The sequence below is a fragment of the Numenius arquata genome, chromosome 1 (genome assembly GCF_964106895.1).
Source record: "Numenius arquata chromosome 1, bNumArq3.hap1.1, whole genome shotgun sequence".
Lineage (NCBI taxonomy): Eukaryota > Metazoa > Chordata > Aves > Charadriiformes > Scolopacidae > Numenius > Numenius arquata.
In genome coordinates, this window is record NC_133576.1 from 45,305,113 (window position 1) to 45,332,345 (window position 27,233).

General features: G+C 36.9%; 1 protein-coding gene across 1 annotated transcript in view; it reads left to right on the forward strand.

Annotated features, from left to right (window-relative positions):
- TRAPPC10 (trafficking protein particle complex subunit 10) overlaps positions 1-27,233 on the forward strand; it is a 45,387-nt gene that overhangs the window by 11,874 nt on the left and 6,280 nt on the right. Inside the window, exons 4-17 of the mRNA XM_074146824.1 lie at positions 637-833; positions 2,539-2,734; positions 3,914-4,025; positions 5,060-5,307; positions 7,530-7,676; positions 9,574-9,688; positions 10,832-10,908; positions 13,518-13,609; positions 14,846-14,986; positions 17,089-17,201; positions 19,356-19,870; positions 23,996-24,137; positions 25,271-25,429; positions 26,542-26,771. Of these exons, the coding sequence (XP_074002925.1) occupies positions 637-833; positions 2,539-2,734; positions 3,914-4,025; positions 5,060-5,307; positions 7,530-7,676; positions 9,574-9,688; positions 10,832-10,908; positions 13,518-13,609; positions 14,846-14,986; positions 17,089-17,201; positions 19,356-19,870; positions 23,996-24,137; positions 25,271-25,429; positions 26,542-26,771 (2,484 nt within the window). The remainder of the gene's footprint in view (positions 1-636; positions 834-2,538; positions 2,735-3,913; positions 4,026-5,059; positions 5,308-7,529; positions 7,677-9,573; positions 9,689-10,831; positions 10,909-13,517; positions 13,610-14,845; positions 14,987-17,088; positions 17,202-19,355; positions 19,871-23,995; positions 24,138-25,270; positions 25,430-26,541; positions 26,772-27,233) is intronic.

Sequence of the window (27,233 nt, forward strand, 5' to 3'; positions counted from 1 at the left end):
ACGAGGCAAGATTTAGAATGTCTTAATCCTGTTTATCTACAGTTCACTGCTTTTTTGTTGGCCTCTGTTAGGAATTAATTATCCAGTTGAAGGACAAAGGTGACATCTGAACTGTGACCAGTCAAAAAGTATCCAGAACAGCCTTAAGAGTTGTCTGAATTTATCTGTTTAAAACCAACCCAGATGCCAAAAAAGTGCCAAACAACACTTCCATGTTTTTTATTTTTATGAAAAAGATTAAGATTTGAGCCATATTAGAAGGCACAAGTATCACAATTCTGTTACTACGTGAGAATTGTTTGTAATTTCAAAGATGTTTTTGTTGTAAAGTTTAAGAATGTGTAAAATAAGAGTTTAAATTATATTTTAAAATCTTAATTTCAGTAATCTAAAGAATGATAACATACCAAATACTAATATACATTTACTGTTAACCAAAATACTAGAAATCAATTAAATTCAAAGACCGGAACCTTGCTATACTTTACCTCATTTGGTTTCTTTCAGTAAGTGAACTTACTGTCACTAATTCTCTTTGATATGTCTTTCTGTTTGTCTTCTGTTGGAACAAAATTTGCCTTTTGAAATCGTTCACAATGGCTGTTTGATTTGATGATTCACCACTTCTCATCCCAGGACACGGAAGTGTACAAAACTACAGTCAAGGATGACATCACCAAGTGGCAGAATGTTCTCAAAGCTCACAGCTCAGTGGACTGGCTGATTGTGGTAGTGGAGAGTGATGCCAAGAAAAAGAATAAAACAAATATCCTTCCCCGAACCTCTATAGTAGATAAAATAAGAAATGACTTCTGTAACAAACAAAGTGACAGGTAAGCATTCTTTTACTTGTAAACATTTTAACATTTTGACTAGTGTGCTGATTTAAAAACTCAACCCTATGTAGCCAGTTCCTTGCTCATTTAAGGACTTTTCTTATTGTCCAGCATTCAAACTGGTGGTATGATAAGACCTATGCTTTGAAAAAGGCTGACACAAGCAATAAAGGGAGAAGCTTATTTACAATTCTTCCTGGATTCATGGTTGTTTTGAAATGTGTTTCAAAAAGCTCTCAAGTATCTCCTCCTGACTAAGAGAGGTTTAAGGGGAACAGTGTGGTAATAATCAGTTTTTAGAACTTCAGGGGTTTTTGTTTGCTTAGATGCTTGTGAAAATGTTAATGGAATTACAGGTCGTGTAGGTGAGGTGAGAGGGGAATATGAAGCCAGTAGGGCTTATTTTTTACCATTGTACTTTCTGCCTTTCACTTAATCACCTTTCTTCTATGAGATAATTGATGTAAAGCCAGTTTCTTCAGATGTTTTTATTCTAAGGAAAATAGTATTGAATATATGAAACTGTTTCTGCTTTGATTAAAGTCAACAAAATGCACAAATCTTAATTTGAAACCAACTTTAATAGATACTGCTTCCTTATTCTGAAGCATTGCACTGAATCTATTATATGTATTACATTTTTTTTAACTTTAAGAGTTAACTTTAAGCGGGACATTTTTCCCCTAAAAATGAGTGACAGGATGAACATTTGAAGTTGAAGAGTAGACGGAAGCATTCACTGTACCTTGGTGAGAGCTGACAGTGACTGGCAGGTCAGCATGTTATAACGCATTGTACATTGGCAGCACTTTCTTTGTACCTAGACAGTGTTTGGTGTATTACAGGGTTATTTGGGCAAATAGTTTGAACAACTCCAATTCAGTTTGCTTTTGGTTTCTAACTGATTCATTAGCTTACTGTAATCATTTTGCCATAGGATAAGATGACTTTTCTAACCAGAAATGGTGTTTTACTTGGATGAGAGATTCTCCTGCCTTTACAGATATTGGTAGTTTTCTGAATGTTGCTAAATTGTGATAGAAAAACTGAGAGGAAGAAAAAGCTCTAACAAAGGTGGATTTGTTTGTGAATTAATGGGATCTGTTTGTTTATTTTCTGTTAAAAGCAGTGGAAGTTTTAGCACATAGAATTGAGCTACTGTAAGAATACATTATGGAGGATTATTTTAAGTGACTTAAGAAAGGCTGACTATATGTGATCTAATGGATCTTGATTTGTATCTTGCATAATCCTTGCCAGGAGTAACTATAATTACCGTTCTGCTGATTTGTATTGCTAAGTAGTCTTTTTTTTCTTGAATAGCTACAGCATTACTTATGTTTAAGTAATTGGAATAGTGTATCCATTATTTGCTTCAAAAAAGTAAAGCTTTATGGTACTCATTTTGTGAAAAACACTTCTCATAAACTATATCACAGACTCGAACATACATGGAAAAGGTTTTAAAAAGCTACCAAAACCCAAGCAAACAAAAAAAACCAACCCAAAAACCTGAACATACCCACCCCTAAACAAACAAACATTACCCTCAACCTTGTTTTTTTCCTCTGATTAGTGTTGAATTAAAACCTAAATTTTGTTCACTCTGAGTCAGTCAGGTGTGCACGGTATTCAACTGTGCATTTATATGTGAATTTTATGTTTACCTCCTCAAAAATAATTTTTATCAATCTTTTTACAGATGTGTGGTACTTTCTGACCCTTTGAAAGACTCTTCCCGTTCTCAGGAATCTTGGAATGCCTTCCTGACCAAACTCAGGACATTGCTTCTCATGTCTTTTACCAAAAACTTAGGCAAGTTTGAAGATGACATGAGGACTTTGAGAGAGAAAAGGACTGAGCCAGGGTGGAGCTTCTGCGAGTATTTCATGGTCCAGGTAAGAGTCTCTTTCTATTGAAGAAAGAACTCAAGTCCTAGTTTTAATAATGGCTTTTTTGTTGCTATTGTAATATTGTAGTTGCTATGTAGTATACATAAAGTTGTATACTACTTTCTGGTACTTCTAATGTTCTGCTCCTTCTTTGAGGTTTGGGGCAGGAAATATGAAGACTGGTATAAAAGCAGCATTTTAGATCTTGTTTGCAGCAGGTTTGTGTTCCTTTGTATTACAGTGCTGTTACAGAAGCAGATTCTTTTCAGGTTTGTCAAAGTTTTATGAGCCTGAAGCTAACAAATTGTATCTAGAAAGTGTTTTAGTGGTTGCTCTTGAATTTTGGGTGAATGTCACATAACTGTGCCTGCACAAAGACACTCAAACTTGCAATTGGCATTTAGTATGAAGGTTGCTGTGCTTTCTTTGATTAGATTATTATCAATATGTATGGAGACAATTTTTAGAAAAGTGTCTATTTTGAAGTAATCCAAATAGAGAATGCCTTGAATTCCATTTTTTAAATATTTCTAAATATGTCTTTGTTTTAGCTGGTATAGAGAAAAGCAAGAAACTCTTGTTTGATAGAATTAAAGGTCTTGATTCCTTTGGAATTTTCTAGTCCTTGTACAGTGGTGTTCTCCACACCAATTCCACCTCATCTTCATGTCTCCTTTGACTTCATGTGCTACCTCTTGCATATGATATATCACATTTTCAGACTTTTTCTACTGACCACTTTGGCTCTCTTCTCTGTGTGCGGCTGAACCTTTATTGATACTGCAATTGGTGCCTTTACAGTGTAAACAGAGGGGGGAAAAAATCATTCCTATTATGGGAGATGAGTTTTCAGCAGGTTTTTTTAAGTTTTTGTTTTTGTTTTTTTTTAAACTCAAACTTTTAATAGATGCATGAACAATATCTTGTAGTGAATCGAGATCTGGATGCCCAACAGAATTTACTGGCATAGCTGTATGACTTAGTCTTCTTTTGTGGATCTCCCTGTGTTAGAAAGAAATGGCGCATCTTTTACAATGAAGTTTTTCCAATATGTGTGAATATTGGAAGGGGAAGAATGTTGGAAAAAGTAGTTCCCAGAGCTCTATGTCTGGATGAGGGCAGGCTGTGATACCAGACATGACTAATACCAGTAACATGCTCCTTGTATTGCTTGTGTGTCAAAAGGAAGAACTGGCCTTTGTCTTTGAGATGCTGCAGCAATTTGAGGATGCGCTTGTGCAGTATGATGAACTGGATGCCTTGTTTTCTCAGTACGTTGTCAACTTTGGGGCTGGTGGTAAGTGTCTTAAATTGTTAAGTAAGTGTTAAGTGTATTTATTTTCTTCACTATGCTTCCACTAAACAACCCAGTGCTTTGGGTACCATATGCATACATGGGAGAAAAAGATGGTACATTGCAGTGGAGATGCACCAGGCAGTTTGTGCTGTTGTTTTAGCTGTTTGCAAACTGTGCACATCCGTTACAGTCTAGTCAAGTTTCATTTTTCATCTCTGAGGCTTGGAAGCAGTTTTTAATGAAGCACTGCATTTTGCTCTTAGTTGATGATTGTTACAAACAGAGCCCTGAAACTCTATACCTTAGTATGGATCTGGCTGGGATACAGTTGCTGTTTCCATGGCTCACTGCTAAGTTATTCAGTAAAGAGCTTCCTGGAGAATTGCATTCAGTTTTGTCTCAAATTACTTGAGACATTTGGTAATCACTACAAAACTGAATAGAAATCTGTGCTTAATCTGCACCACAGAAGATTTAACTTTCTCTTCAAGAAAAATTACTGTGCAAGAAGTATCAAATAACTGTAAACTGTTTTAATGAGCTATGGCATATGTTGCTATATAACAGCTTTAATCAGGTATCTGTTACGAATCTGGTAAAAGTATAGTGCAGGAGTAATTGTGGTGAACCGTATTTGTCCTGACTGAACCTGGTGCTATACCTGAAAGTAAGGGCATATCTATCCATGATGACCGAATAAGAAATACTTAAGTTGATAAAGCTTGTTTGTTTGCAACTTCAGGTAGGCTTAGTTGCTAAGAAAAAGTTTACAAACTGATTGCCGCTATACTAATAACAAATATGCAATTAAGACAAAATGCCTATGGGGTTTGAATGTTCTGAAATTCAGTTATCTACTTAGCTGTGGAAGTTCTGCTGGTTTTGGGTTTGTTTTTGAAGTTAAGACATTAAGTCTTTTATCCATATGATAAACTTTAGGCAGAGTAAGCGAGCTTGCAACCTCTGAAGGAAGGAAGAAGACGCTTTGATAGCAGGCAGTGATTGATTCTTGAATATTAACTTTATTTACTTAGATGGTGCAAACTGGCTGACATTTTTTTGCCAGCCAGTGAGGAGCTGGAATGGTTTAATTCTCCGAAAACCAATAGACATGGAGAAGAGAGAGCTAATTCAAAATCAAGAAGCTACTCTACTGGACTTGCGTAGTTACCTATTTTCTCGCCAGTGCACGTTATTAATCTTCCTGCAGAGGCCATGGGAGGTTTCCCAGCGAGCATTGGAACTTCTTCACAACTGTGTGCAAGAACTCAAGCTGTTAGAAGTGAGTCAGTGTAATATATTCCATTATATGAATGATTTTGTCCAATGATGATCTAACAAGATTTTTGAAGTTCAGATGTCGGTGACCAGAATACAGTAAGCACTGGCTGTGACTTATCAAAATGATGCTGTAATAACAGATTGTAATAGTGCTACAGGTGAATGTTTCATCATGAGGATGTCTTTGGAAAGAAATTTGGAGACATCACATCGAAAACCAAACCTGTATTTAGTTAAAGTATTCTAGTCTTCACCTGGAAAGTTAACTTCTTAAGCTGGTAGGTAATTTGTCTGCTTCTTTCCTGGATTTATTTCCAGTCTCTTGAACTGTAGTTCCCATCATTTAAATTTATAACAATGTTGTACTGAAGAAAATAAGGCAGAGTGGTTAATATGCAGGCTAGTAGCCTGTAACAAAAAGCAGTTTTGAACCAGAAGCAGTACCTACAGTAGGACTTCTTAGTGCCTTACAAGTTGGATGCTGCTGTGATTGCCTTTTGTGGTTCTTACTTTGTGATTCCTTTTGGTGCCCAGTAATGCTCTTCTGTGTTACGCATGTGTCTCTAGCTATCTCTTCCAATGACAGAAGAAAGAAAGAGAAACAGGTGACAGTGCTCAAAGCTGTTTGTCATGTTGCATACCTCCATGCTTTACCCCTCTGTCCTTCATACTTTAGTTTCTGCTGGTGGTTTTTAATCCTTTAAAGAGGCTTTATCAGGGATGTTGTACACTGATTATCCTCCATGTATGACCACAGATGTCTATGAATTGAAATACATCTTTAGGAACAGCATAGTGTGCATGAGAATATTTTGCCTTGTGACTCATCTGTGTCCTTAACCCTGTGGGTATCTGGTTCTCTTAGCTACTGTTATAATAGCACAGATAAAACTGCTAACTTTTGCCTGTCTGACATTGTGGTAGAAAATTCCATCTGTTTATCTGCATTTAAAAGCAGAAAGTCTACTTCAGATGTGTTGCTGACACCTTCATATATTCTAAAGCTAACGTGTAACTCACAAATAGTATGTTTTGTGTGTGTGCTTTGTGATTGTTTTGTTTTTTTTTTTTCTTTCCAAAATAAATACATGCAGCCTTCTAAATCTCTGAAGGTACTTCCTGCAGTTCCCCGATTGCTCCACCCCAGGTCTGTCCTGTGCCTCCAATGTCTGGCGCTCTTCTCTGCATGGTCTCTTATTTTTGCAGTTTCTGTCTTGATGTAAACTCAATGCAGGTCTTCAGGCTGTGAGACAGTACCACTTATTTGTGCATATCATGTTGTGATCCTTTTTCTTAATACAGGCAAACCTCTTAATGTGGCTTGACAGCGCTGAACACAGCAGAAATCTAAACTACTCTGTTCTTACAATTTTTTTCTTCCTGAAAATTCTTTCAGATTTCAGATTTTTTTCAAATGCATTGTGCTTGCATGTTGAACTTTCCTATCACATTAGTCAATTACCTAGTTTATTATGGGTTTCAAGACTTTCATAGTCTTTCTAAAGGGAATATTTTTGCATTGTTCATGAACAGGATTTTGACACACCATTACTGTGATTATGTTCCAGATCTTTAGTTTTTGAAATATTCTAGTATCACACTCTCCTGTCTTTCTCTATCATGTCATGACTGATAATCTCTTCTTGGTATCTTTTGGTTTTTTCCTATGTGTTTTTTTTTATTTGTTTGTTTTTAATTCCATGCCTTAATTAGTTGTTTGTGACAGATGTCCTTTGATTAACAAACTTATTGTTGTGAAGGAAACTAGACTAATTTCTTTTTTTTTTCAGTTTTTTTAATCTAATTCTTAGTGTACTTTTTATTTCAGTCTTAGTTAAATCTGGTCTCTCCTTAGGAACGCAGTAGTAGTATTTTTATAGGAATTTTTCCTGACTCTGCTTTCCTTAGGCTTAGTTGCCAAATTTATGGAGCTTTTCCAAGTACTAGGACCTATTAGTCCTCTTTTCCTTCTCTTTCATCTTGGTAAATGTATCAAATCTAGTTAATATAATCAATGTTTAGTTGCTTAGTTGTCCTTGTTTTATGAACTAATATATATAAACCATTCAGGTGGTAAAGAGAGTTGGCCTGTTTTTTGTGTATTCTTAGAGTAAGCTCTTCAAAGAGGCTCTGCTATGTTGCATCACAAAAAGTATTTTGCTGAAGTATTTTCTCATCTGACTAATGTTTATTTCCCAGTGAATTTTATCTGTTCATCTTCAGGTCTCTGTTCCTCCTGGAGCTTTGGATTGTTGGGTATTTTTGAGTTGTTTGGAAGTCTTACAAAGAATAGAAGGCTGCTGTGATAGGGCTCAAATAGATGCAAATGTTTCCCACACAGTTGGCTTATGGAGCTATGCCACTGAGAAGGTGAGCAAATGATGTGTTGCAGTTTTGGTATTATGGTTTTGAAGTAGACTATTTGTTTCTGTGGAACAGATTTTGCACTTTTTATTGTGAAATTTAATATGAGGTTCGGTATATTATCTTGAGTCTAGTCTAGATGAGACATCCAGGTTTGTATCTACTTTTCCCACTTTCAGATGAGGGATGGGAATAACTCTGTCTGTTATCTCCCAACCCCTCCCAGTTTGATAAATAATGGCTAGTAAAATTCCAGAATGAATTTAGTCCATGTCAACTGAGAGAAGGAGCATGAATTTCAGTTACAGCAGGAGAAGCTGCCCAGACTTGGATGCATTTACCATTTTAAATAGAGATTACAGCAATGTGTTTACGTAGTTGATTATTTCTTTAGTATGTTAGTATGGTAGTAATAGACTCCAGACTTTACTGAACTGAAGATGCTACCCTTGGCACCTTGTGAAAGAGGCAAATAACTAATACTTTGCAGTTTTTCAGTTACCACCCCTTACAATAAAGTAAAAGTTGTAAAGTGGCCTTTTCAATTTGGTTAAGCCCCTTCCCTAATTACGTGAATGCCTTTTTAAGTTCCACTTACTCCGTTTCTATGAAAGAGTTGGTGTCTAGGGTTGTTACTGCTTTCCATTGTTGAAAAGCAGTTTGGAAAGATGGCAAACTCCAGAAACTACTGAAATAGCATACTGTGATCTTTTGTGGATGTTTTTGAAGACCAGCGTAAGCTCGTCCTCTTGTTTGCAGAGCCTGGATAATATTTTCTATTTATTTTAATCATAGTTTTGTTCATATTACAGTAGACCTAAGAATCCTCTAAGTGACCCTAGGAGGTTCTCATCTTATTACAAAAGCATAGAAAGACAATTTCACCCTGAAGAGTTACTGTTTAAAAAAAGCGGAGGGGGGAGAAATCAGAATAAATGAAACAAATTGCTTAAGGTGGTGATGGGTGCATCAGATTCTTCCCATGTTCCTTACATGTTTCTATGGAAGGTGTGTACCTGAGTTGGAAATGTCCCCCCCATTCATAGCTCTTCTAACACAGAAGGTAAAGGGAAAAAATTTAGGATAGTGAGTAGCAGTAAGGTGGAACAAACTGAATGAAAGAAATTTAACAACTAGTGACAGAGTTATGAGGAATTAAAAAAAAAAAAATAATAACAGCCACCCCATTTTATATGGTGTAGGGTAGTATGACAAGCTGAGACCTTTTTTCTCTTATGGGCTTACCTTGGTAGTTGATTGAGTTATTCTAAATGAATTAACTAAATGACCAACAGAACTGAACTTCTTTAAGACAGTATCCTCTGCTGACTTCTGGGTATGAACCGTACCAGCTGCTGTCTAGAAGGGGTTTTATGGTAGTTGTGTGGCACTGTTTTAACACCATTAGCTATCATAATTAGCTCTTTTTCAAGAAGGTTTTCACCTGAATACAGTACTTGGGGTGAATTTGCAAGCTTGTCTTATCACTGTACTGGAGACTACTTGCATTTCTTGATTATGTAGTTTTGACAAATACACATTTATTAGAAATTATCTTTGGCAATAACTGCCAAACATCTCAAGTTTTGTCCATGTTTATATGGAAAACCAGAAGGATTTATTCTGATTGGGTGTTACGCATGTAGGGACATGTGTGTCTGTGCATGTGTTCCAATGTTTCGTGAGTCAGTAACTTATATGCAATTTAATTCTTAATAAAATCAATTTCTACTGTGACAATAACAGTTACTTTTGAAAGGTTCTTTACTTTCTTCCCATGATCTTATAAGCAGTATAATATGACAGCAGTGGAAATGTATTATAGGAATGATGTAATAGAATAAAAGGCGTTTTATATTGATTTTGTAGCTTATTGAAAACAAGCATCTGGTTTCTCTTATAGTTAAAATCTCTGGGTTATCTGTGTGGACTTGTGTCAGAGAAGGGACCTAATTCAGAAGACCTTAACAGAACTGTCGATCTGTTAGCAGGGTTGGGAGCAGAACGCCCTGAAACAGGTACTACCAGGAATGCATGCATTCTATCTAATAACTGACATTGTCTTAAATACATAGCATAAAAATACATCAGTAATAATAATTTCCAAGTATCCCTACATATATATAAATATTGATAGAACTCTGTTATCTCCTATGAGTTCTTTTAATGTCTTGTACTTTAGATTATCAGTGCATCTCCTTACTGTTGAAAGCATAAGTTTTTCCATTAATGCTCCATTTATCAACATTTAAGTAAACACTCTTGAACAGTACTAGCTTTTAGTAAAGTTTTTAATACTTTCAGACTAGTATTAAAAATAATTTTATTTGGAAAAGAAATGGAGCGTTCTCAATCTGATACAAATAGATAACCTGCAACTGGAGCTACAAAGTGATACTATTTGAGTTGAAGTGATATTATTTGAGTGGCTGAACAATCAAATTTATTTACTCCTTGTGGATTTTATCACTCGCAAAGGTTATTTCTGAAGGGAAGAAACTTTCAGATGTTAAATATGCTAGAACAATTAGTGTCTGTGAAGTATTAGCTGACAGGCTGATGCTTCATTTGCTCTTGCAGGTATGATGGTGTATGATTATTAATTCAGTGCTATGGTGCCTGTTTATATTTAAAATGTTGTGTGTGGGGGGAGGTTTTTCTAGAGATACTGGCACACATTTGGTCTGGCAAAGACTTAAATTGAGCAAGCTACTTTAGAAAAAGAACTTGGTCTTGCTAACAATTTTCATTTGAAGTACATTGTTTAAAGTAGTAAAATGTCTTTAAATTACATTATACTTCTGTCATGCTGATTTATAAATCCAGCAGTGGGGGTTTGTGAGAATATTACTATTGGCACAATATGATATTTAAGTACAATTGTGTGTGTTTCTAGGCCGAATACATGTTACAAAATACTGTGTGGAGAAGTTAGTACAGTTATGATATTGCTGCTTGCCTTTACCCTGCTACCCTGAGCATCACTCTCATGCATGCACACACAGAGAGTTGTGAAAGAGCCTTAGTGACTGAGCATTAGTGACATTTCCCACATAAAATTAGTTTTAAGTTTTCGCTTTCTACTGAAGGAAAAAGAGGGAGTGTTATTAAAATAGGAATGTATTTGTAAGTGACGCCTCTTGTTCTGCTTTTCTCTAAAGCAAATGCATCACAGAGCCCTTACAAGAAACTTAAAGAGGCCTTATCATCTGTAGAAGCTTTTGAAAAACACTACTTAGTAAGTATGAGTTTTAGTTATTTATAATAGCTTTGCATGTTTACGTTATAGATTGAATAGGGCCAAAATTTCCAAACCTGAGAAGATAACATTGAGAACCTGAGTCTGCATTTCGTTATCCAAGATTATTGCTTACAGACTGAATACAACAAGACTGATCTGTTTTACACCTGGAACCCTGTATGGGCCCAAGGTTTCAAGTATTTGGATTAACTTTAATATTTACAGTTACGAGTTAGAGTTTATTATCTGTAAGTATGTATACTTAGTTATTATAACACCAAATGTCACAGTTATCATATTCTGCTGTCCCGAATTCAGAATTAATTGAATCTTACCCAAAAGAATATTGATGTGTGAATTCAGCTTCCTTTTGAATGGTTTAGACTTGAATCTTGCAATGGGTGTTATATGGTTTAAATTATGCTGTTGAATATTTCATATAAAACGTGGGACATCTGTGTATAATAGGTTCTAATTCTATTAGAATTCTCATTGTGCTTTAACATGCATGTTTATTTCCTGACAGCTCCCTTATTGAGGAGCTATTATAATGGTCTTCTGTTGGCTTTTTTCATAAAAGATTGTTAAATAAAACAAAAAATCCCCAACTGCCACAAGAGTCTGTTTGGTTTTGGGGGGTTTGGTTTGGTTGGTTGGTGTTTTTTCCCCTTAAATAATATTCTGCTGAAATTCCTTGTACTGCTGTTAAAGTTTTCTGAGGAAAAGTTGGAGGAAAACGAGGTGGTACTAATTTTTACAAAGTTTTATTGAAAGAAAAAGTCTCAAAATATTTCATCTGAAGATACCAGCTTTCATTTTTATACTTTGTTTCTTTATCAGACCAGTTGGGTAGCTGGACCAAAACTAAAATCTTCAGAATTGCTAGCTACTCTTACATATTCAGTTCCAACTTGCACCTGAAGATCTCTGCTAAATTTAGCATTATCATCCTAAATTTAAGAAACTAAGTGGGATTTGCAGAGTTTGCAAATGAAAGAATTGCCATTCCTGTCTGTATTTGTGACTGTGCTTTTATGCAACAGAAATTTAGATATCAGATACACTATAAAAGATTGTTTTCTATGTAGCTGTCGTATAAATATATACAATTTATATATACCCGTATTTTATCCATGTATTCAGTCGACAAGAATATAGAATTAATTAAAATTTCTAGACACAGCTAAGTTATTTGCATTTAAAATTTTGATGAGTCTGGAAAGTAAAATGCAGCTTTTCGGACATGTAGAAGGCAAGAAGGGATGAGCTTTTATTACCAGAAAACGCTTTATTCTCATTCAATGGCTAGTCTCATGCAACAACTTCAGCATCTTTTGTAAGACTGCCAGATCTTCTACAAGCATGTTGGCTTGTACCTTAATTTTGGGGGAATGTAGCTTTTCATTTGTATGTTTAGTTGGTGTCTAAGACTTCTCTGAGATTATGCGGATCTGTTAAGGAGCGGTCTACGGAAGGTATTGTTGTGAGTTCTTAAATAAAGACAAAGGTGTTTTTTTCTAGGCTGTTCATAAGAAACATCAAAAATGGGCTTTGGGAGCTCATTTTAGGTCATTTTCCTGGCCCATAGGAATAAATGCTTTCTGACAGATAGTCTGCAAAATATTTAGGCAGTTGGAAGCTCTTAAGCAATTTGTCTTGAAGGATGGAGTAGTCCTTAATATACTAAGTGAAGTAGAATGAGCTTCTGTGGAAGGTGCTGACAGTCAGAAGAGGCTGCGGGTTTCTAAATATGATGTGAAATATTTTTATGTATGTGGCCAGAGATTATTATATATTTGAGGAAAAATGTTTGGTGGTGGTACACAGTGTGTGTTGGAACTGCTAATTTTGTGAGAAAGATTTGTCGCTGTTATTGCAAGCTAAGTGCAAGGTGAGGGAGGTGACGTGTAGACAGTGTGGATGCATTGGAAATGAAGCTTAAAGATGACTAACAAACTTCAATTTGGGATTGCATAGCTTCAGGCAAAATTCCTTTAAGGCACTCTTGCAAAAATACTGATTGTAACTTAGCATTTTGCATTTAATTGTATGTTTACATACTGCAAACTTTCCTGTACTTAATGGTATAATGTACAGCTTTAGTGAAAGTATCATGTACCATGTTCTGTATGTAGTTGATTTGGTTTTGAAGTATTAATTGTGAGTCTCTCAGGCAAGCTCCAATATTGTTCTAAATATGTTATGCCGTGGTGCATCCTGGAATGATACACTACACAATCTAATGATGATAATCTAATGGCATATAGTCACTGAGAAATAGGTGCTTTCAAAAAAAGACAGGAGGATTCAGGTGTAACGAAGTGCTTGAAACTGCGTCTCATCTATTATTATCTAATTTTTAATAGGCTTTTTTCTTCTGCTATTTGTAATACAGGTATGGAATAATGACCAACTGTAGAAAAAGTGAAGATGACCTGTTACAAACTGCTCTACTTTGTTTGCTGGGGGCAAGGGGAGGTGTAAAAAGTGACTCATTCTGGTTTTTTTGTTGTATTAACTTAGTCACTGGCTATGAGTTTGTGTGAAATACCATATAGCTACTAAAAATATATAAAGCTTATAAAAGTTTCTTTTCTTTTAAACAGGATCTGTCCCATGCCACCATTGAAATGTACACAAATATTGGAAGAATTCGCTCAGCTAAGCTTGTGGGAAAGGACTTGGCAGAGTTTTATATGTAAATGAATGTTTAAATGTCTTAAATGCATTAGCTTTGAAAAGTTTGAATATAATCCTAGAGGAAAATATGCTGTATTTAAAAAAGAATTTTAAAAAGTATTTTTAAAGTGTAAACATACCCTAAGTTTCAGGCTGTATTTCAGAAAAAAACAAAACAACAACAACAAAAAAAACCCCACAAACAAACAAACAAAAAAACAACCCAAAAAAAGCACCACCACCAATCTCTTTATATCATACCCTAATTTTCACCTCATGATTTGGTACTTTTACCTTTAACTGTCATGTGTTCTTTAGCTTGATCCTTTCTTCTCTTAGGGAGAAAAGGGTAACGTACCAGTGGGGGAGAAAGAGATACCTTTGCATTTATTATAGCCTGCTTTGTAATGTGGCTTCTGATGTGTTTCAAATTTTATAGTTATCTTAACTACAAATCTGTGCGTATATATCTCAGAAAAGCCAGAAACCATGTTCTTTGGAGAGCAATCAGTTTTATATTTGAGGTTATGATTGCAAAATGTTTGTTTCCCCCACTGTGAACCTTACAGTGATTTTATTCCTTATTTCCAAACATATTTTTTGTGTTTATGCCTGCTGTTAAGTTCCGCTAAAGGAACCTTCTGCATTGGTTTTCCATTTAATTTTATTTTTCTTATTTAGAAGAATTTGGAAGTCCTAAGTGGGGTTTCGGGGTTTTTTTGGGAAAACATGTTTGGGCATGCTTCTCACCTGTGTTCACTAAGGCAGTCTGATCTTCTAGCCACAACAATTCTCCTAAATTAACTTAAATTTTCACCTAAGGGCATAACGTTAGGTTTAAAGACTACCATGGAACTGCTGTGTAGTGATAAAATGGTATTTTCATTGAAGCATCTCCTACTTTAAAATTGTTGAGCAAGAATATTTTTAGTTAACTGTCAGAAGCTTGAGATGGCTTTTGTCACATTTGTGGGACGTGGCTTCACCTCACTTGCCCTGACTTGGGAAGATCTGTATATGAAGCCTTTCATTGACACGGTATATTTCTGTGAATTGTAGTTCTGCTTGCTTAAGTGAATCGTATAAAGGTAGGCCAATATGTTGATCTGTTACCAGCAAAATAAAGACTGTAATGGTTTGTTACATCTTGTTCTGCATTCATTTTCCAATCACCACTTTTTGAAAATATGTAGAGAGTTTTCATGGCTGCAGAGGTTCTTACATCACTCTGTACTCTGTTTCTGTATTTTTTAAGGAGGAAGAAAAGTCCACAGAAGGCAGAAGTCTATCTTCAAGGAGCACTGAAAACTTACCTTGCTGAGGGCTGGGCGTTGCTTGTCACACATACGAGAAAACAGTTAGCTGAATGTCAGAAACACCTTGGGCAAATAGAAAAGTATCCTCTAAAAGGCGGAGCCAGAAAAATCAAGACTGGAGAAAATGATACTTCTGATTATTTTTCTGACATATCTCTTAACTTTTATTTAACGGTAGAGACTACCAAACATCAGACAGCTGAGTTATTTCTTGTTTCCATTGTTGCTGTTCATTTGGGAAGAGTTGGGTTATTTTTTTAATTTTGGGTTTTTTTACCATCTGGTTCACTTAAAACCTTTTGCATATGGTTGCTGCTCTCCGTTTTAAGTATGTCTAGGCTCTAGAGAGTGCTGCAACATGGATAATGTGAAGTTTGTCATTAGTTCAGCAGATACCATAGAGATTTTTTATGATTTTGTTTGTACTTCATCATTGTGGAACTTTTTATGTGGTTCTGCTTCTTTATGTGATAAACATGGCATTATAGTGTCCTCTTATATTAAGGAATTAATTAATTGCTGGGTTTTCTTTCTGTAACTGCTGCCACCTTTTTCCTGTATCTGACCTGGCGGGGACTCTTCTGGTACTTGCAATGGTGACTTTTTCCAAAAGTTAAAACTGAGGCTTGGAGGATGAAAATCTTCTGGCTTTGGTGGGATGTGTGGTGTTTCAGTATTTTTTGCTAATATTTATTTTTTATTTCTGGCTTTGATCTCTGCTTCAGAAGGGGAGTGGGAGTTGTTTGCTTTTAAGTTGTGTAAAAGCTTGGTCTTCGATGTGTGAATGAAATCTTCTCCGTAAATGCTTGGGAATATTTTGAGAGAATGATCTGGCCCAATCCTAGTGTTTGACAGGCTTCAAATTCTTCACTTTGGTACTCTCTGCATTATTTTCACACACCAACTCTATCCGCTGCAAGTGTATTTGCTTAAATATTAAATCTGTCTGAATTGCTGTAGTGTTGCTACTTTCAAGGTGGGGGGATGTGTGTGTGGAAGTCTACTGACTGGCCTTGGGTGTTTTGTTGTATTCTTTTTGGCATTAGAAACAGCGCAATTTGAATTCTGCTTTTCATTTTAGTCTCATAAGTTGTTGCCTAGATTTGGTAGCTAAATTAAATAATTTATTTCTAATCTGAACTGTTGTGCTATGTGCAGGATATTACGTACTATAGTAAAAAGGCAAATTTTTTTTTTTTTTTGTGTTTTGGTGGAAGGGTATAGCTTTCATAGGTGCCATAGTTAGACACAGAATTCCTCTAGGTGTTCCAAACTGGGATGGTCAGGTGAACAGAGTACTTTCTGCAGGACAGTTCATGTGGAAATGGCAAGGAAAGACAGCTTTTTTGAGTGATCCTTCTAGCTTTTTTTAAAGTTGTTGGGGTTTTTTGTATGTTTGGGTTTTTTCTTTCTATAAGAAGCTCATATTTTACTCTGTAACTGACAGTACTAGGAATCTTACTGTAGCTGAAAATCGTTTGAGCTAAATTCAAATTTGTAGTCTAATTTGGTTTTTGTTCTTTTTTGGTTTTGTTTTGGTTTTTGGTTTTGCTTTTTTTTAGAACTACACTTAGACATTGCAAATGTCTGCCTCCTTTGAAAATTCTTGCATCACTTTTAAATACTCTTAAATTTTTCTGCTTCAGTGCAAATGCTCTTAAAGAATCTGAGCCATTAATATTGAAATCTTAGCTAAATACCTAAATGACCATTTGTATCCTCAGCACTCAAATGTATAAAGAGTGTCGTATAACTTACTTCTGGTGATGCTGTAACAGCCAGCAGATTCTCAGCCAAGTAAATTGGCATATAATCAAATACTGAAGTTATTTAGTTTTCAGTGTTGGGCAGCGTAATGCAACAAAAAGGACTTTAACTTGCATACTGCATTTATCTATTGTCAAATAATGAATTTTCTGTGCTTGCTAATCTTTTTAGATGGGGGAAGACTGCACAGGTTAATAATGGATCATATTTTAGTAGGTCTGCAAAAAGTAGAGATTCTGCAGTATTCTCAGTTGAGAGTAAATATTCCATTGTTTCTTTTCTAATGGAAGAGTTGGTCATGATAAAAGCAGGTCTTGTATTAAAAGATGAGGAAAGCAGTACTTGAACTGTCTTGTTTTCAGCCAAATTTCTGAACATAGTAGGTTTCTACCTCACGTTTCCTTAACTTTGTTAGTTATCTTCAAACAAGCAGCCTTTTAGCTGGTGATAATCACTTAACAGAAGATGAACGCAAAAGCTTTTGCCAAGAAATACTAGATTTTGCCAATCAGCAAGCAGAGAACCAAGGTAAGTCTGGTTCTTAAATACTTAAAATTTAAGCTGCTCTAATCTGATCTTTCCCTAAAAGCAGATTGGAAGGCCTTTTCTAATTGTTTCATTACCTTGTGTATAACTTCTGAACCAACATGGTTCTTCTCTTGTCATCTCCAGAACATTTTTAAACTTCTGCAATAATTAAGAATAGCCAAAGATGAAAGGGTAATTACCATTTTCATGCTGAATACCAGAAAGTCTTTGTTTTCCTTCACTTACCTGTTTCTCTGCTTTGATAGCTCATAATTTATCTTGTTTTGAGTTTTTTCCAGTTCCTAACTTTGCTCTACACTGCTGGCATGCAGATGGCAGCTCTGTGATGGTACTTCTTTGGTTTTGATGTTAGATCTGTTCGCATCCATTTGCACCTTACTATTTTGACCATCATCCCTCTTCTCTTTATTCTTCCTGCTGCTTCAGTAATACCTTGTCCTCAGATATTAATCACAATTCAAATTCATGTAGAATAATTCCTGCAGATCTGAAGACTCTTCATTTTTATGCAGAAGTTTTTCTTGATGAATGGATGTACCATAAGTAATATGTTATTTTAGACTTGCGTGGTAGGTTGATGCTGGCTGGATGGCAGGTGCCCACCAAAGCCACTCTATCACTCCCGTCCTCAGCTGGAGGGAGGAGAGAAGATACAATGAAAGGATCGTGGGTCAACATAAGGACAGGAAGAGATCACTGTCATGGGGAAAACAGACTCAACTTGAGGAAATTAATTTAATTTATTACAATTCAAATCAGAGTAGGATAATGAGAAATAAAAACTAAAACTTAAAAACACCTTCCCCTCACCCCCCTTCTTCCTGGGCTCAACTGTACTCTCAAATTCTCTTCCTTCTACCCACCAGCAGCACAGGGAGGTGGAGAATGGGAGTTGCAGTCAGTTCATCACACGTTGTCTATGTCGTTCCTTCCTCCTCAGGGGGAGGACTCCTCACACTCTTCCCCTGCTCCACTATGGGGTCCTTCCCACGGGAGACAGTCCTCCGTGAACTTCTCCAACCTTCCCACAGGCTGCAGTTCTTCACAAAGTGGTCCAGCATGGGTTTGTGACACCACCACCACCCCCCACCCCCCCATGGGGTCACAAGTCCTGCGAGCTATCCTGCTCCAGTGTGGGCTTCTCCATGGGTCCACAGGTCCTGCCAGGAGCCTGCTCCAGCATGGGCCTCCCATGGGGTCACAACCTCCTTCGGGCATCCACCTGCTCCATTGTGGGGTCCTTCATGGACTGCAGGTGGATGTCTGCTCCACCGTTAACCTCCATGGACTGCACAGGGACAGCCTGCCTCGCCATGGTCTTCTCCACAGGCTGAAGGGAAATGTGTGCTCTGGTGCCTGGAGCACCTCCTCTACCTGCTTCTTCACTGACCTTCATGTCTGCAGAGTTGTTTTTCTCACATGTTTTTGCTCCTCTTTTTGGCTGCAATTGTGCAGTTTTGTTTTCCCCTTCTTAAATATGTTACCACAGAGGCGCTACAGCTGTTGCTGATGGACTCGCCCTTGGCCAGTGGTGGGTCCGTCTTGGACCTTAGAAGGCTTCTAGCAGGTTCTCACAGAAACTACCCCTGTAGCCCCCCTGCTACCAAAACCTTGCCATGCAAACCCAATACAACTTGCTTCTTAATTAAGTTTTGGTACTGTCCCTGTGTTGGTTTTTGGAGTCTAGAAAAGAGACTGAAAAACCCTTGTATGGTAAAGCTGATGGCTCAAGGCACCCATCCGATGGTTAATTTCTTAAACTTGTACTTGCTCTTAATTTTTGCGCTCTGGGAATTTTGTCACTTTATTCTACTGCGTTTGTCTAAAACGCTTTATGTAGTAGTGAAATGTTAAACTTCTGCTGAGACGCTATCTCTTAGGTTAGTTGTCTTTAATAGCCTTAGTACTACAATTGTAGTACATGTAACTTTTAGAAAACAAATCTCAGCATCTTTAAGCCTCATTTCAATGCCAGATAAAACTAAAATATGAAAGTATTGATATATTGTGAAAGGATTAATTGTGAAAAGTTGTTGATCCATTTAATTCTAGGGGTTAAATTTTTAAGAGAAAAGATTTGCTGATCTCCAGCAGCACTTGAGAAAAATAAAATTACTGTTTTTATTTTTCCAGGTCAAAAGGTTATATTGCCTATGCACTCCTTTGCGCAGTTGAAAACTCTACATTTTGACCCTCCAAATGCTGTTGTCCATGTGGGTGGAATGTTGTCTATCGAGTTGACTTTGCTGAGCCAAATGCCCATCCCTGTCCAAGTGGATCAGATTGCCATCCATGTTCACTTCAGCATTGAAAAAAATAGTTACAGAAAAACAGCTGAGTGGCTCACTAAGCACAAAACTTCCAATGGTGTTATCAGCTTTCCAAATGAAGTTGCAGGCTTTCCTTTCTCAAGAAACAACTTGCCAGCACTGGAGCTATACGAAATGTATGAACGGAGTCCCTCAGATAACTCGTTGAACACAGCAGGAATTATCTGCAAAAATGTGCACATGCTACTACGAAGGCAAGAGAGCAGCAGTTCGCTGGATATACCCTCAGGGGTGACTTTAGAAGATGGAGCTCATGTGTTGAAATGCGACAACTTAATACTGGAACCAGGGGTCAATAGAATAACATTCAATACTCAGGTATGTGTTTATAGTTGAGTGAACATAGCACTCATAAAAGAAGAACTAAAAGCACTGGCTGAGGAAGAGCGTAGTGCTGGCAAGTGGTACCTGTATTGCTTCCTGTTACAGCTTGGGTGATGCCATTCCCCCTGTGGCTTTCTTTTTGTTGTTCTAGACCTTCTTTTCCCATGAACAATGGCTGTTGTGTTTATGCCAAAATGTACAGGTGACTCTCCTATTTGCAATCATTAGCAGCCTTTCAAAACATATTTTAAACATCTTGATTACTGCTGCCAAAAATTAAACTGATGAATTCGTATACAAGATAATGTACTGCTCATGAAGTCTGCCTTCGCTGTTGAGCTCATTGAGAGCAACATTTAAAAATTTTGAAGGGAATGCGTTTTCTAGGCCTTAGTAAGTGACTGTGTGGTTGATAGCCTGTTGTTCACTGTGGAGGGTGGTGGAATATTTTTCACTTGATGGATGTAGTAAACTTACCAGCAAGAAGTATGACAAAGTTAAGTTCAGCTTCAAATATTTGAATTTAGAAGATGTCAGAATTAAGATTGCCCCCATTATTCATCTTAATCACATAAGGAATGAAAAGACAGGAACATAAGGATTCTCTGCTAGGGGAAGACTAAATTTGCATGAGCAAACACCTTGGAAAATAAGAGTGTCACCGTCTAAATGCCACCCTGAGAAAATGGATTGCAGTCCTGCTTCTGCCACGCAGTGTGGTGTGTGAGCTCTCTCAATTCCCAGCTTATACATAGAATCATAGGATGGTTAGAGTTGGAAGGGACCTTAAAGATCCTCGAGTTCCAACCCCCCTGCCATGGGCAGGGACACCTCCACTAGACCAGGTTGCTCAAATCCCCATCCAGCCTGGCCTTGAACACCTCCAGGGATGGGGCATCCACAGCTTCTCTGGGCACCCTCTTCCAGTGTCTCACCACCCTCAAACTAAATAATTTCCTCCTAATATCTAATCTAAATCTCCCCTCTTTCAGTTTAAAACTGTTACTCCCCATCCTATCACTTATAAGAGTCCCTCCCCATCTCTCCTGTAGGGCCCCTTCAGGTATTGGAAGGCTGTTAAGGTCTCCCCGGAGCCTTCTCTTCAAGTCTGACGTGCACTTTAAGCCAGCGTAATACATGTAGTAATACTTTTTTTCCTCCCATTCTTCCCCCAGCGAGCTAGGTACTCTCAGTAATTGCTGAAATACTTAAGGGCAGTAGTGCTTATCACTGCTGTTCGCATTGCGTTACTACTGGATGCATAGTAACTGGAAATCAGCAGGCCTTGGAGTGCCGGTCTTGTTGGTTGTGGTGTGTGTTTGGTTTTGATTTCTTGTTCTGTTTTCTTTTTAAACCGCTTAATTCATTCTGTGGCCTTGTACTTTGCTGGTCTGTGGTTTGCTTGCTTGTTTTAATCAGATGGGGAAAGGCATTTACCTGCTGACTTAGTTCTAGTAAGTGAAATGCCAAGCATTTTCAAAAGTGAGACTTCACCATCTGTTTGGTGTTCCAGGAGTAGGAGCTTCTTGCTTCAGTCGTAATGTTGTTCTGTTCTTTGAGTTTTCTTTTAATACTTTCTGTCTCCCTCCCCACCTCTGTAACCCTTCATAGGGAAGTATTTAGTTGAGTTCAATACTACAGTAATGAGCATCAGTGTAGGGAGAATTTGAGTGAGAAAATGGAGAGAAACTCGGTGCAGCATCTGAACGATTAGCAAGAGATGGGGCGACACAATGAGGAATGCAACAGGTGTTTCATAGCTGCTTCATTTTCTGGGCACTATCCAGCCTGTATACTGGAAAGGATACGGATGCTATGAAGAGATAAAAGTATTTTGCAGTCACATATGGTATGTATGCCTGCTAGCTTTGCCATTTTCTAATTGGATTAGATTATCTTTGGTTCCTTTTTTAAACTAGTTTTGAAATAACAATCTACATATCTGTTTCCGATGACTAAAAATTGATAGCTTGACAGAGCTGGCCAGGAGACTTCTTTTAGCATTCCTAGCATGTTTTAAGTGTCCCACACCTGAAATTTTAACTTTCTCTTTTTCTTTTTCTTTTTCTTTTTTTTTAATTATTTCTATCTTGTCACAGAACTTTGTTTAGAGTGAAGTGTTCTATAGGCTTACATTCTCTGCCTTTCCATTCCTCCAGTGCTGGGGCTGAAAGGACTAGAGATGTGCTTGGTACATGTGTATGTGCACATTATGGAACCTGTGTGGACAATATCTTGAGATACCTCAAGATGGGAGTTGAGTTCAGGTCCCTGATGATACAATATGAAATGGCAATAATGTCATTTGAACTACCTACTGACCTAATTTTTTAGGTTTGTAATGTTTTCAAAGGATTGGGACAAGTTAATGGGCTTTGGAGATGTCAGAAGTCTTGGTGGCTGCAAATGTAGTTTTCTGTAAAATAAATAAACGTGTATTTAGAAGTGGATTTCAGGTGAAATAGCCTTACTAGAAGAAAGCTGTTAGAGGCTTGTCCGAGCAGGCGTTTTGGCTGACTGGGATCAGGATACAATCTGAAACCACAGAAGAAGAGATATGGATGAAAAGCTAGATATAGCTCTGCTTTAAATTTGCCTTGTTCTGCATGCTTCTGGTGGCTATTGGAGGATGGACAGCCTTACACTTCTAACTTTCCTATTTTCCCAACTTTTCTTTCTCGAAAGAACTTTGCATGGGAAGACAGCTCAGTGTGAATCTTACTTAATTTAATACAGTTGTTCAAAGCATGACTTAACTGTCCTTAAAGGAAAAATCTGAATATATTCTGACTTTTGACAGTGTATTAATAGATAACATGATGAAAGCTTCTCTAGATTTCAGCTGCAGTGTTTAAAAAATATTTACTAATAACCTATTATCACTGTAGTATATGGTGTCACTTCTAATGAGTTACATAGCTGGCCTGAGGATAGAAACTGCCAACAACTTGTTTTCTAAATTTTCTTACAGTAATGCTTAATTGCAGTGCTTTCGCAGAAAGAGGAATGACTGTGTTTCTAAGATGCAAAGGGAGTTTGATTCTTTCTTTAGATCTTGGACTGATGATTAGCATTATTTATGTTGATAGCAATCTTTCAGTGTATTTTTTTCAAGCCTTAAAATAGATCAGAAAGCATTATCTAAATTTCTCAGACCAATATTCCCATTGCATGTTGATGTTTAATGTATGTATAGGTTATGAAAGACTTCCCTCATGCTTTTGTGTTCATAAAGTATTCAAGGGATAAAATTTAGTGACTTCAATGTCAAAATGCATAATACTGAATCTCAGTCAGGATTTGCTTTGTCAATAACTGTGTAAGTGAGGTTTGAATGTTAAGTCATTAACAGCTTTTCTCCATAACTTCTAATCTTATTCTTTTGATGCTGGGTATAATTAAATCTCTATTTATGTATTACACTTGATACTATGGCACATGGAAAAAGAAAACATTTCCCACTCCCTAGCAGTAGTAGCTAAGAGCAAATAGAATAAAGAATAAATATACTAGCAGATGTTACAGCATTGCATTTTTATAATGTTGTTGAAAACCACCTAGAATCCCATTATTCAGGGTAAGGGAAGAGTTTGAAATTAAATATGTATGTATTATTTTTTTGTAAGCATTCACACAGGGTGTGGAGTAGGGAGTATGTGAAGTCGATAGCTTGAGCTGAAAGCTGTGCCTTATATAAATGTTGTAGGATCTTATGAATGTTACCCAAATAAGCACCTCGCTGCTTGCTAAGTATCATTTCATTCAGTACTTAATAAATATAATTATATTTTAATGTATGTGGTACTGCAGGGGAGCGCCAACCAAGTAACAAGACAAAAAGCACCCCAAATTAGCAGTTTGACAGCATAGCTACTGTATTAGTTACTTAAAATGTTTTTTCTTGAATCAGCCAGCACTCTAGAGCTTCTGTCTTAACGGGGCAAAAGGTGCTCCTTTGTCAAAATCTTGTCACTTACTCAGAGAACAAAACTGTCATTTTAATTTACAAATGCAAAATATCTGATAGATATGGGCTGAATACATGGTGTTCTTTAGTAGAGGGTTTGTTCTAGAAGTATTTCCTAAATTGAAAAATGCATTCAAATGTTTTCTTCAAAGGCCAAAGAACCTGGGACATACACGCTCAGGCAGCTGTGCACTTCAGTGGGAAAAGTACAGTTTGTCCTTCTTCATATTTACCCAATTGTGCAGTATGATGTATATTCTCAGGAGCCCCAGCTAAAAGTGGAACCAATGACTGGTAGGTACAGTTGCTATGCTGAAGTTGTTTTGATGATTTCTGTTGTATTCTCGTGGGACTAGATAAAGTGTTTTCTGGCTTGACTATTACTCAGAATTTTTTTTGCCTTGCTCTTAATTTTGAGTCTAAAATAAATTCTCACTTTTCTAATTATCCATCAAGTATGCTCTGTCAATGATGGCTAGTTTTCAACAACTAATTTTGGTGCTTGGCTCTGAAACATGTAGTCTCACTTTTAAGCATGAATTTCAACATGTGCCGTCACTTAAATATCAGGTATGATTTGAGCTGCCACGCTGGTTAGAAGTGAATATTTAAATTTGTAATCGACTGAGCTCCATATTGGTTAGTTCTGTGACGCTGCAGTCTCTTTGGTATTTACAAGAAATGTGTAAGACCTCAGATTCTCTACTAGAGATGATAATATAAACTTATTAAAAATTAATACTGAATACATCCATTGCTTTCATGGACAGCTGAGCATTACTTGTTGTAGAGTTTATTGAGGTTTATAAATGGAAGTTAATCGTGATTTTGTTTTCAGGCTATTAACTGAGGCAGTTGAGGAGTTAATATGCATTTTGTGCTATCCTTCCAGTTACAGGGCTTGCAGTGTGTGGTAAAGGAAGTACAGGCGTATTGGGCATTAATCAAATTAGCTGCCCCTATGAAACTGGTTGTGATTCAGATATTTGAGAGTTTATATACATACTGGCATTCTTATTATCCTGTTTATGTAAATGCAGCACGTGGGTGTGACTAGCATTGTATGTGCAAAAATGTAAAGCTGTCTACAACCTGGAAACTTAACAAAAAGTTTAGTTAATTCTTTGGGATTTATTGTATTTCACTGAATTCTGTGCTGCCAGAGGTACACGGTATGTGAGCCAGCTAATCTCAGCCATCCAAGGAACAGTGGTGTTGGTCACTTGAGTTGAAACAGCTAGTTTGACCACAATGATGTATCTGAGCTAGGTTTAATGTGTTGCATAACACCAAAATCTCACACTTTAAGTTACCCTAACATGTGTGACAAATTGTCTGGAAATATTGCTAACAAGCCTTAACAGTGCATTGTAACCATGGACTGATGAGTACTGGAACCTATTAACAATTTCTGCTTTCTTCTTCAGATAGCCTTTTGGCTGGCATTCCCCAGAAGGTGAAATTCACAGTGACTACTGGTCACTACACCATGAAGAACGGGGACACTTTGCAGCTCAGTAACGCGGATGCCATGCCTATTCTGTACCATCCGGAGAGCAAGGCAGTGATCTATTCCAACACCAGAGGTAAACAATGAAGTAAAAATTAATAATCTTTGAATGGCCGAGAATTTAGTCATCCTGAAGTAAACCTATACTTACAGTGTTAAGAACCTTGATGCTGCCTTTTTCATAGTCATTATTAAACAATTCTAGGGACTTCAGTGCAAGAAAGGTCTTAAACTTTCACCCTCAAAGTATTAGTGTGAACTTTTCAGCAAACATAGCTGAACAACTTTTACTTTCATTGATGAATTTCAGTAGGCATGGTGAAACTGCTGCTGAGGTGAGCATCTCATGATTTCCGAGTGAATGATGGTGATCTTTTATTACTATGCAGGCTGTATTTTAACTAGACCATTTTATTGTGAAGCAGTTGTAGGTAGGTTTTTATATAGTACTTTACATAAATGGAGCACTTGGTTTGGTGGTGTTTCATTTAAAGAGATGGCATCCTAACTCCATTTTTTCTGACCATAAGTACTGCGTAGTCTCCTCAGTTGTTCAAACTCAAGCAACTTTTACATAAATGGGAAGAACACTCTTAACAGACTTGATGAAATTAAGAAATAGACTTTAGAGAGGCACCCCATGTGTAGTATTTTAAAAATGGATGATGAATGATGATATGTGTGCATTCAATAAGTTGTAAGTTTGCTCGAAGTGAAATTATGAGACTGAAGAGGTGCAGGACGTTGTAAAAACTTCAATAGGTATCATATGATGGACTAAAGTAGCTCTTCAGCTCTTTTGAAGCTTGTTACCAAATTGTCCTCTTAGTTCTTTCTTGAACGTTGGAAGAGACTATTACATGGAATGTGGTGGTTACCTTCCTGCAGTTTAAGAAGGATAGGGCGTTAATATTGGGAAGTTGTGAACAGCAGTGGTATTTAAGAAGGACGGATTATAGCTCGTTTGAAGAGGTTACTGTGGAGTTGCAAAACGTGTTTTCTTGTGGCTGTTTTTACAAACATAGAGGTCTTACTAGGAAATGGTTATGGCACCACACATTTTTCTGTGGCACTTATCTTTTTAAGCTAGTTTTATTACATAGCTACAGTTCAAAATGAAAATTGGGAAGGGATGAATGGGTTTTAAAACTACTTTTCTTTTTTCCCCCCTATTCTACACAACTATAGAAAAGATCTCAGAATCATCATTAAGGATTCAGTCTTCTGAAAAGATCACAAGCATCACTTTGCCAGTGGCTCCTGCATATCACGTGATTGAATTTGAACTAGAAGTCATGTATTTGCCATCAGCCACAGAATCTGCAGCAGAGAAAGAAAATACTACAAATAAAGAAGTTCAGAGAAAAAACAAAGAGAAGCAGAAACAGGACAACTGCATGGCTACTGTTGACCAAAAAGTAAGATGTAATTTAATGTTTTTATTATGAAATCTATTTGGTCACAGGGGCATATGCTTCACAAAGCAGAAGTGGTGGTGATGGCACAGCACAATGATTTTGAAACCATCACCTTTCACAGTGTTACTCCTTGTTAAAATTGACCAAGTGTGCTGCCATATATCCTTGTGTGTGAAGAGTTGGGTAAACAGAATAGCTATGGTCTAGCATTGCTAAAATGGGATGTAACGAAAAATTTTTCTTTTTTATCTGTGCATATAAAAATACGTTGTTAAATATACATGCTTTACAATTGGAAGAATGGCAGCATTCACTTCAGGAGAAGTTCTTCAGTCAAGTGAGCTGCTTCAAGCTAAAACAAATATACATTAAATACATTTTTTTTAAATATTTTGAACTTACGTTTAATACATTAAAATATTATAAAGACATTTCAGAAACAGATCTTATAGCAATTTATTT